At 40.5% G+C, this 12034-nt stretch overlaps 1 protein-coding gene across 4 annotated transcripts in view; it reads right to left on the reverse strand.

Moving 5' to 3' along the window:
* GNB1 (G protein subunit beta 1) overlaps positions 1–12034 on the reverse strand; it is a 99386-nt gene that overhangs the window by 28885 nt on the left and 58467 nt on the right. For all 4 annotated transcript variants that reach the window (XM_072731017.1, XM_072731015.1, XM_026007146.2 and 1 more), the window contains one exon: positions 4023–4125. In XM_072731017.1, coding sequence (XP_072587118.1) covers positions 4023–4079 — 57 coding nt within the window. In that variant the 5' untranslated portion in view covers positions 4080–4125. The remainder of the gene's footprint in view (positions 1–4022; positions 4126–12034) is intronic.

Below are 12034 nucleotides of genomic sequence, written 5' to 3' on the forward strand. Positions count from 1 at the left end.
AAAGTGTGCATTTGCACATACCTACAGGCTCGCAGGTGGTGGGGATTGGCGGGGGGTGGGGGGGTCCCAAGACACCGTTCTCTAGGGACAAACTACCTTACTGTGAATTATTTTTATTGCATGAAACTGGAGGGAATATTTATTAGCAGAGAACATGGAAATGTACTCAAAGACATTATTATTATAAACATACCAAAGATCTAAATTTCAAATTCAGCTTTAATTATCCTATTAGAAGTCATTCTGCTTAATTAATTCTACTTAATGGATTAAATAATTAAAACACCAAAAATTGTATCATCAAGTACTTCTATGCCAGCACCTAAATTTGGGGTAAGGAGCAAGCAGATGGAAGGTCCGGAGTAGCAAGTCTTTCATCAGGGGATCTGACAACTACTGAGTTTATTAACTTTATTTCTGAACACCACTCTTACTAATGTTATACATGGATTTTAGTTTTAAAAAAGAATAATGAGAATTTTTTAAGTGAAAAAATAAATCAAGGGACTTAAGCAACTTCACCTTGATTAGCATCCAAAGATCAACCTGGATTTCACACTGCACCATACAACAGACCGTGGTGATACTATCGGTAAAAGGAGGGAAAAGCCATTTTAAAACTAAACACCAAGAACCCTAATTCAGTCTTCATTTTAACCAAATGTCTATGCCACTGAGTGCAGCATTTCTCAGAACAAGCTGGAAGAATTCTCCTAATGGAAGAAATCTCTGTTAACTGCTTCCTAAAGACAAATTTCTACCATCTTTCAGATTAATTTCCAATTGAATGGACCGGTGAAAATGTGGATAATGGATAAATTATTTATGCAAAGGTTTCTATGCTGGCTGTGATGAGAAATGCCATTGAAGACAACAATGGCCCTCTCTTTTGTTTCCTTAAACCAGAGTACATCCAAGGCAGTGACCACTCAGTTCCCTGCAGAGTGAGGTTTCTTCCTACTTGGCCCCAGGGAAATCACCTGATCTGCTCAGTTGTTGGACAGTTAACACTTGGGACTGTCACAAACTCAGTCTCCTCACTTGCATGGGTTGGTACAGTGGCTTTGTAAACAATTTGCACCGTACATTTCCGAGTTTTTCTATAATCCATCAATTAGCTCATGTACTTTAAGTCATGCAATGGTTTGATCAGTATCTTTTTGAGAATTTGTGTTCCCTCACAATCTAAAGTGGGATGAGGGCTGCCTCAGTGGCTCAGTCAGTTAAACGCCCAACTCTTGATCTCAGCTCAGGTCTTGATTACAGGGTTGCAAGTTCAAGTCCCGTGCCAGGCTCCACACTGAATGTGGAGCCTGCATGCACGCATTCATAAAGAAATAAATAATGGGATGAGATAGATGGTCCTTGGCATCTTTCAGCTTAAAAAAAAAAAAATCTAAGAAAACCAAAGCCTCGGGGGATCACTGGGTGGCTCAGCGGTTTAACGCCTGCCTTCAGCCCAGGGCGTGATCCTGGGGTCCTGGGATCCAGTCCCACGTCGGGCTCCCTGCATGGAGGCTGCTTCTCCCTCTGCCTGTGTCCCTGCCTCTCTCTCTCTCTCTCATCAATAAATAAATAAATAAATGAATAAATGAATAAATAAATAAATAAAACCAAAGCCTCTTAGAATCATCCACTACTGGTTGTTTGATTTCCTGTTCCCTGCATTCTTTAACAAGTATGTATTTCTTGGGCATTCAGGAAAAAAAGGGTATTTTTTTTTTAATTTTTTCTTTCTGAAAGAAAGTCACCTATTTGGTGCAATAGACTTTGCTGTCCGACCCTGTGCTGTAAAAAGAAACCAGCACAGACTTACTTAGCTCCTGAGACTGGCCTGGGCTGCTGGGTGTACAGAATGCTGCAGTTCAGGAGCAATCCTCAGGATGGTCCAGAGTGGAGCCACAAGAACATGAAATATAGCAAGACAAGCTGAGGCCTGTCGTTCACTGTAGGACACACTGAAATCTCAAGGCTTGGTATAAAAAAAGGAATATGAAATAATAAAAACACCTATTTTTAAATTTTTATTTTTAAAAGATTTTATTTTGGGGGTGCCTAGGTGGCTTACTTGGTTGGAAGTCTGCCTTTGGCTTGGGGTCATGATCTCAGGGTCCTGGGACAGAGCCCTGCAAGGGCTCCCTACTCAGTGGGGAGTCTGTTTCTTCCTCTGCCCTTCCTTCCCACTCAAGAGTGCATGCACTCTTTCTCTTTCAAATAAATAAATAAATAAATAAATAAACAAACAAAAATCTTTTTAAAAAAATAATAAAAAGATTTTGTTTTTAAGTAATCTCTACATCCAACATGGGACTCGAACTTACAACCCTGAGATCAAGAGTTGCATGCTCTTCTGACTGACCTGGCCACATCTATTAAAAATGGATTCCACATATTTCTCACATTTTTATTTTTAATTTTTTCTAGATTTTAAGTAATCTTTCTATCCAAGGTGGGGTTCAAACTCACAACCCCCAGACCAAGAGTCACATGCTTCCCCAACTGTGCCAGCCAGGCGCCCCTCTATTCACACTTTCAAACCCCACAGCTGGCTACAGGATAGCCCTGTCTCCTGGGAGGATGGCCTGCAGTTCACAGTATAACTGGCTCTACAAAGTGGGAAAAGATATAACATTAACTCTCAGGCTTTCTCCCCCGCCCAAACTTGGATGTCTTTCACCTATGCCACACAAACCTCCTTTATCTGCCATGAACAGATCCAAATCCACTAAGAACAACTTCTAAATAATAATTTATAGCTACTAGAAAAGCAAAATTCTGATTTCTATATTCTGGAAGGTAGACAGCCATATTAAACAAGTCTGATCAGAGCAAACCACTAAAAACACCAAGTCTTCCTTATTTTTATTGAGCTATATCCAATCATTTGAATGTTAGGATTTAAAACCTGAAAGACACTTTGTTTTCTCTTGGCTGTAGATCTTTAAAAAATTCATTATCTTTTCTCAAGCTTAAAAAAAAAAAAAACTTGGCTACCCTGATGCTGAGGCTCCTTTCCCCAGTTATCACCAGGCTTTCTGAACACAGAGCTGGTCCTTTTGGAAGGGATTGGGCTCCATCCTTACAGTGGACTCAGAAAAATAAACTGCTATTTAGACACATACTGAAAAATGATGCTCTGAGAAGAGCTGGGCCTGAGAAGCCCCTTCATCAAATGGACATAAATCTGCCTCAATGTCCTCAGGATGGTTTTTCTGGGGGTCCACCCCTCCTTTTCTTAATCTTCTTATAAACAGTGTGAGAACAGGTACAAGTACTTGTATTTAATGTTTCTCTAGAAAGTGTTCATTTCAAGTACTGTCTCACAAAATGGGAGAACAGAATCCATGACTTCAGATCCCTCCCAGTCCTGCCTTTTCAGAAGTGTATGGGCTCTACGGGGGGACATCACACACCAGTGACAGGCTGGGATTAAAAGCTGTAGAACTCTGGGAGCTACTTGTTGTACAGGGTGGCTAAATGACATGTAGGTGTTTGTATCTCCAGCTAGATGTGCCTGCTCTCATTTAACAGCCTACGTAAACTTGCAGGTGCCAGCATCCACCCCAGGATCCTTGGATACCCTGGGCACACCTGAGACACCTTCCACCATCGTTGTTAATACTTTTTTTATTTTTTTATTTTTTTTTAATACTCTTTTTTTTAAACAAGTTTCCTGTCCTCAACAGTCACAAGGGAGGGAAGCAAACACCACATTCTACAGTGACCAAAATAATGTCATGAATGAATTCCCAAGGTTAAGAAAATAATATATAGAGAGACATTTACAAATTCTATGAAAACATTGTAGGTATTAACTATATACTGGAAAACAAAACCCTGAAAACCATGTGCTAGGCCAAATATCTGGTTCTAATTAGCAAATCCTGGGCCAGTGAAAATTCAGTTTCAATCCAAAACACTGAATACTTATTTTGAAATCCACCTTTCCCAAAACAGATAAACATCTCACCTGAAATCCAAATGATTTATAAAATAAGCTAAGCACACATGTAGCTACCTACCCTAATTTGGTTTTTAAGCTGCTCGGCCTCCTGCCGTAACTGGTCAAGTTCACTCATCTTCGGTTCCTAGTGCTCTTCAATACCAACTCAAGGAATCTGAGATCTGAAACAGAAATACAAGCATAAAAAAATTAATAAACAATGGTTGAGTAACTTAGGAAAGCAGACGACAAAAGGAAATTGGGATTTTAAGAGCTGTAATTTTATTAGAGGTCAGAGCACTTTTCTTCAGCATTCATCAGAACTTCTAAAGTGCCTACCAAGGGCTGGATTAATAAAATATGACTATCATCCACTAGCTTTTACAATGACAATGTCTAACAGACCACTCAATAGACGGTGGGGGGCTAAAGAAGGAAAATTCTGATAAGCATTTTTCATGAAGAATCAGAGTCTCATTATAAACCCAAGAACATAAGACTGACATTAGAAGATCTAGAAGATCTCTCATACAGAAAACCAGGGATAGTCAAGTTCAGGAAACGAGCAGAGTGGCAACTTGACAACCCAGTACCTCAATACCATGTTGACAATCTTGAACCCGTGATCCCCACAGAGGATGTCAGAATGTTTACAGAGCAATTCTGAAAGGACTCAGCATGGTATCCAGCAAGCCTCTGGGTCAGGGACATCTCACTCTCCCACCAAAATGGGCCCTGAGATCCCAGTAAACTCAGAAGCAGTAACTCCATCCTTACAGGCATAGGCCAAATTAGGCTCAGTACAAGTACCCCTAACCCGGTCTCATGAGACAGTGTTCCTGAAATCAGACTCAAAATAAAATCACCCTTTAAGCTAGACACTTATTTTCTAAAGGGAATGTGGTAATCAGGGTTTGCATTTCTGACTGTTAAATCAGTGGTAATTATGACCAGTGTATCACAAAGCTGAAGATAAAATTACCAGCCTCTCTTTAAAAAAAAAAAAAAAAAAAAAAAAAAAAGATTGATTGATTGATTTAGGATAGACAGAGAGAGAGAAAGAAAGAGAGAGAGGCAGAGACACAGGAGGAGGGAGAAGCAGGCTCCATGCCGGGAGCCCAACTCAGGACTCGATCCCGGGACTCCAGGATCACGCCCTGGGCCAAAGGCAAGTGCTAAACCGCTGAGCCACCCAGGGATCCCCCAACCTCTCTTAATCACTTAAGACTACAATGAGCTCCTACATGCAAATATTGCTTATCCAAGGGCCTCAAGACCCAATGCAAACACATATCAGAGATTTTATGCAAAACTGACAGAGTTAATATTGTATACACCAGATACTTATTTAACAATAGCTATTTTCTTGAGATTGAAATGGTTCGGGGAAATTGTCTGGAGGACCCAGGAAGTATTATTTGTTAAGAGTTACTAGATAAACTTCCCTACTCTGAACAAAAGCATTCAAATAAATTTACCTGGCTTACATTACAGAAACTTAATGTATACTTACTGATGAAAACAAAAATATCTTTGCCAATAAGGAATATATTTAAAAAGTGTGTTTGTTAGTTATTGCTTTCAGCTATGCTGCCTGTTCACAGCTACAAAACAGGACAGGCAGGAGGCAGAGGGGTGATTGCAGTGCATGCTGAATCTCCAGAAAGCAATCTCAAGTTGCTAGCACTGACCTTCAATCAAAGTCTGTAGAACCATCAGGAAAGGCCTTATCGGGACAGGATGGGATGTGAAGGCACCTCTGGGAAGGCGATACACGGTGACACAGTTTCAGAAATATTTCTGACCAAAATAGTTGTTTCTAAAGGCATTATTTTAAGTGGATGCTGGAAGCATGTAGAAAGCTTCAAAGAATATCTCGCCAAAAGGAGCACTGCTGAAGCTTGATGTAGGAGAGGCTACACTGCAGACACTTTATCCCTGTAACATCATTGTTAATACTCTCTCCAGTCTTCATATACAAACTCTTCAGAATTGCAATTTATGAATATTAAGGTATGCAACAGTCACAGTGCCAAGAAAATACAAGATAATTTTTAAAACAAAAAGCTGTGATGATGTGTCCTCTGAGTTTATGGACTGCTTTGTGTTCTTTCTGCCAGCCAGGACATCCTACCACCACTCACACACATTTATATGTAATCCTATTACACTCACACAAAATTATGCAGGGTTGGGGGTAGTCTTATTCCAGCAACACCACCCTACCCCTCATGGTAAAGAAGGTCTGTAAAGCCACTTTATTCAGGGGATCCCTGGGTGGCTCAGCGGTTTAGTGACTGCCTCTGGCCCAGGGTGGGATCCTGGAGTCCCGGGATCGAGTCCTACATCCGGCTCCCTGCCGGAGCCTGCCTCTCCCTCTGTGTGTCTGCCTCTCTCTCTCTCTCTCTCATGAATAAATAAGTGGAATCTTTAAAATAAATACATATATAAAAATAAAAAGCCACTTTTTTCAATCCTTCCAAAATCAATGTTGAAGAAAAATAACAGCTAATGGTTGTCATGGGGTAAAAACTCAATTGTTAAGTTTTATAAATAAGTACTTTTTTTTTTATTTTTAAAGATTTTATTTATTCATTCATGAGACACAGAGAGAGAGAGGCAGAGACACAGGCAGAGGGAAAAGCAGGCTACATGCAGGGAGCCTGACATGAGACTCAATCCCAGGTCTCCAGGATCACACCCTGGGCTGAAGGTGGCACTAAACCGCTGAGCCATCTGGGCTGCCCTAAATAAGTATTTTTAAGAGGGTGGTGGTGCCTGGGTGGCTCAGTCGTTTGAGCATCCAACTCTTGGGTTTCAGCTCAGGTCATGATTTCTGGGTCCCATGTGGGGCTCCGTACTCCGTGGGGAGTCTGCTTGAGAATATCTCTCCCTCTGCCCCTCCCCTGACTCGTATGAGCACTCTCACTTTCTCTCTAAAATAAATAAAATCTTAGATTATCAGTTTTATTTTTTTTTAAGATTTTATATATTTATACGAGAGAGAGAGAGAGAGAGAGCAAAGCACAAGTAGGGGGCAGAGGGCAAGGGAGAAGCAGGCTCCTTGCTGAGCAGAGAGCCTGATACGGGATTCAATCAGGATAATCATCACCCAGCTGTACTGTTCTAAACTAGAGAAATGAATTAATTGAAAACCTAAGTGTCTGGGGATCCCTGGGTGGCTCAGCAGTTTAGCGCCTGCCTTTGGCCCAGGGCCCGAACCTGGAGTTCCGGGATCGAGTCCCACGTCGGGCTCCTGGCATGGAGCCTGCTTCTCCCTCCTCCTGTGTCTCTGCCTCTCTCTCTATCTCTATGACTATCATAAATAAATAAATAAATAAATAAATAAATAAATAAATAAATAAATAAATAAATAAATCTTTTTTAAAAATTAAAAAAAAAAAAAAAAGAAAACCTAAGTGTCTTTAAAACGAGAAGATCCATTTAACTCAGTACTCCACGGAATTTCAGAAGCAACATACCAATACTTGCTGACTTGAGCCTTTACTCACGAGCAAAGAGAACAAAACCAGATCTATTTCTCTTTTATCAGTAAATAGCATAAATTATTAATGCTACCTTTTAATTACAGATCCCTTTATAATCAGTGTCTACATTTGAGTCTCAACAGAGAGACTCAAAATTCCCATTTGTTCATTCTTAAGAAAACAGGTATTCCTATGGCTACTAGCAATAAAAATAAATGTCCTGTAAGACCCTATTTAATCTATACTATACTATTGGCTGGGTGAGAAAGAGAAACCTAGTTAAACATCTGAAAGTTTTTTTAAATTACACTCTCTATTCTCCATGTCAAAGGTGTATTTTCTGAAATCGAATCTGGAAAAGAAGGTTTTTTTTTTTTTTTTTTAATAGATAGATGGACTTTCACTGATGAAGGGGCACTCAGGATCTCCAGCACCCTGGCCTTCCTGCCCCTGAGTGGGCACTGTCTAGGACCTCCTTGATGAGATATGTGTGCACATTCTTTGCTCGAAGCCAATGGACACTGACCCAGCACTAGAGCCTGAGCATGAAGAGGCTGGACAACACAGAAAACCAGGTAGTCAATGCTCCTCCAAAGCGAAACTGGCAGCCCACGGACAGCAAGGAGCACACATACTCAAATAGAGTGCAAGTAAGAAGAAGCAAAAAACGTTCTAACCCCATAAATTAAAAGCTTACCCCAAATGCTCTTCTATGAGGACACGGTAAATAGACAAGGTACAGAACAGAGTATAAATGATGACAAGTTGCTCTTTGTGGACCTAAAAAGGATAAACATCTATGCTAATGAGAGGAATGTTTCTTCTCTGCATGTGAGAAAATATTAATAGTGGTTGTTTTCAGAGAATGATAGGAATAGTGGGGGATGCCTGGGTGGCTCAGTGGTTGCGCATCTGCCTTTGGCTCAGGTTGTGATCCCAAGGTCCTGGGATCAAGTCCCACATGGGGCTCCTCACAGGGACCCTGCTTATCCCTCTGCCTGTGTCTCTACCTCTCTCTGTGTGTCTCTCATGAATAAGTAAATAAAATCTTAAAAAAAAAAAAAAAAAAAAGGAATAGTGGGGCAGCTTTTACTTTTCACACTATCTTTTATGCATATACTTTATCTTTCAAAAAAAAAAATGTTAACAGGTTATCTGGGCCCTGAAACCAAGAAGTGTTCATATTATTTTGCCCATACTTTTCGTTTTATTTTATTTTTTTTATTTATTTATTTATTTTTTTTAATTTATGATAGTCACAGAGAGAGAGAGAGAGAGGCAGAGACACAGGCGGAGGGAGAAGCAGGCTCCATGCACCGGGAGCCTGATGTGGGATTCGATCCCGGGTCTCCAGGATCGCGCCCTGGGCCAAAGGCAGGCGCCAAACCGCTGCGCCACCCAGGGATCCCCATACTTTTCGTTTTAAAAACAAAACTACTTGATGTTAACTTTTAACTGAAAGAACTATTACATATTGCTAAGAACAATAACGAAGATGGAATAAACACCTGGAAAAATGCCTGACATATATTAAATCAAAATCAAAGTTGTGTGTAATAATCTTAGCTATTTTACAAGATTATTTTAGTATAAAAAAGCATTTAAAAAGACTAATAGCATTTTGTTAGATTATTGGCCATATTTTCCTCTTCATTTTCCAAGCATTGATTACACAGTTTATGTTACTCGGACAAAAAAAATACGTACATTTTAAAAGTCTTACTTACATGGAGTCACTATGCTTTTCTCTTCACTATCCTTAGATCCCCAGAGCCTTCTGAAAGCCCCACCATCAGGTTCCCAGGGCCTGGGCTCCTTCTCTTCTCCCGTGCCAAAGTCGCGGCTAAGCTCTGGCCTTGCTGACTCAGTGCATTCACCAGTCTAATCCACTAAGACAGGACCTGCTGAGAGCCTCACATCTGTTCTTTATGACCCACATTGCCATTAGCTTCTATTTAGAACTTCTATTCTAGACATACTTTTCATAGAAATTTAAATAACTTAAAAGTATATGATCTACCCTAATTTAGATTAAATCCAAGGTACCTTTGTAAGTCAAAGTGTTAACACAAATTTTTTATTCAAATACTTCACATTTGCAATATACCGTGCTTCTGGTGGCCCCCATCGCTTCACTTCCCTCTCAGAGACCCTAGTAAGGTATGGGAAGAACTTCAAGGGTGCCCCCAGCACCCCAAAGTCACTAACAATGACATTCAGGCTCCAAGTTTGTTAATGACAAAATGGGGTGATTATATAAAAAAATGATTCCAAGTTTTGGTTCTGTCACATACAAAGAATTGTGACATTAGATCACTTTTCAGTCTGGTCCGTCTGCGAATGGGGTTATCTACATCCACAAAGCTGAAATGAAAATTAAATGAGACAGCTAGAAAGTGCTCCATAAGCCTTTCAGCAATTAGACTATGAAGTATACTTACCTTTCAACAGAGCAGCCACAATGCATACATGTGGTTTCACAGGCAAAGAGAGGGCAGCCCAAGACATTAGCAACTGGCATACCCCTGGGCCATGGTGGTGCTACATTGAAATGTAACAGCAGTAGCACCTGTTAACCTTTAAAATAAAACTGCTATTTTACCACCAAAAGATGGGTTTACTGGGGAACAACAGAGAATTGCCAATTCCGGACAAGCAAGCCACAGCAAATCCAAAGGCAAGTCCAACAAATACAGGAAAGGAGGAACCTGGGAGGGCTGTTTTGAATGAACGTCCACTGGAGAGAAGCAGGGGTTCAGCATAATGATGGCTTCTCACTGGCTGAGTTGCAGGGCCAGTGGATCTTTTCTCTTCTCTTTCTCCCTGCAATTGACATTGAGTGGCACCAGCTCCCTCTATCAACTTCCTCTTCTAGTACCCCCAGACTATGTTTGTGAGATTTCCCACAATGTTCACACATCTCTGAAACTTCATAAATCAAAACCAGCCCCACCGAGCAACCCATCACATGAAGCAGAAGGTGGCTAACTAGCTCAGCCACAAAAGTACCACAATTCAAAGCTGAAGAAGCATTTTGAGAGAAAGGCATTTGCATGAGGAATTTAAATCAATTTCATCAGTTTTTCTATTTTTCATTCATTCCCAAATCCAAGTTAATCTCCAAATTACAACCATGCAAATCTAAAGGGCAATAGAAAGTACATAAACTCTCTTTATGTTACACTCTTACTGTCCTGACAAAACGGGGAGCAGCACAAAGCAGCAGAACAAGGACACCAGGCTCAGTAAACAAGTGATATGCCTGAGCAGATCCAGTGTCGTACACTGTGGACACTCCATCCAGGACTTATCCACAGCCTTCGCTGTCACTTAGAAGTATACAGCAACATATCTAAGAAAACTTCAAATGAAGTTTGCTTTACAACAACCAAAAAGGAGGAAAACAGGCGGAGGCATATATATAAAACAAGATTGGTTGTGAGTTGGTTATTGTTGTAGTTTGATGATGAAGTTCCTATACTATTAACTTTTATATTTACTTCAACTTTTCATTAAAAGTTTTTTTTTTAATGTTAGATGATGGATCTTATTCAAAATCCAAATATACACACTTTATTTTTTTAAGTGTTTATTTATTCATGAGAAAGAGAGAGAGAGAGAGAAGCAAGTTCCATGCAGGAAGCCCAATGTGGGACTTGATCTCGGGACCCCAGGATCACACCCTGAGCCAAAGGCAGATGCTCAACCACTGAGCCACCCAGGCATCCATAAATATACACATTTTATTTTATTTATTTATTTTTTTTTATTTATGATAGTCACAGAGAGAGAGAGAGAGGCAGAGACACAGGCGGAGGAAGAAGCAGGCTCCATGCACCGGGAGCCCGACGTGGGACTCGATCCCGGGTCTCCAGGATCGCGCCCTGGGCCAAAGGCAGGCGCCAAACCGCTGCGCCACCCAGGGATCCCAATATACACATTTTAGAGAAAATCAGAAAATCTGAATCTGGTTTGGGTGTTTGGTGGCATGAAAGAGTTGCTGTTCCTTTGTTTGGTGTCACAGTGGGAATAAAGTCCATAGTGTTAGAAATATTCCTTACTTATGCGTGAAATGATGTGATTTTGGGATTTGCTTTAAAATACTCCAGAAAAGGGGCACCTGGGTGGCTCCAGTCATTGTGTCTGCCTTCAGCTCAGGTCATGATCCCAAGCCTGCTTCTCCTTCTGCCTGTGTCTCTGCCTGTCTCTTTCGTGAATAAATTAAAAAATATATATTTAAAGAAAATAAAAATAAAATACTCCAAGATAAAAAGGAAGGAAGGAGGGAGAAGATTAAACAAAATTAGAAAAATAATGTAAATTTTGGAGATGAGTGATTGCATGTTTTTTTATCTACGTTTGAACATTCCCATAATACATTTTTTCAAAGTCAGTATTTCCTGGTATGGTCTGACTGTATTATAAACCTATATTAAATCTGTCATAAGCTTCTTGATTTAGAAGTCTGGAAGCACAGGGGCACCTGGGGGGCTAAGTCAATTGACTGACTGACTCTTGATTTTGGTTTGAGTCATGATCTCTGAGTTGTGGAATGGAGCCCCACACTGAGCTCTATGCTGGGCACAGGGTCTGCTTGGGTTTC

The sequence above is a fragment of the Vulpes vulpes genome, chromosome 12 (assembly GCF_048418805.1).
Source record: "Vulpes vulpes isolate BD-2025 chromosome 12, VulVul3, whole genome shotgun sequence".
NCBI lineage: Eukaryota > Metazoa > Chordata > Mammalia > Carnivora > Canidae > Vulpes > Vulpes vulpes.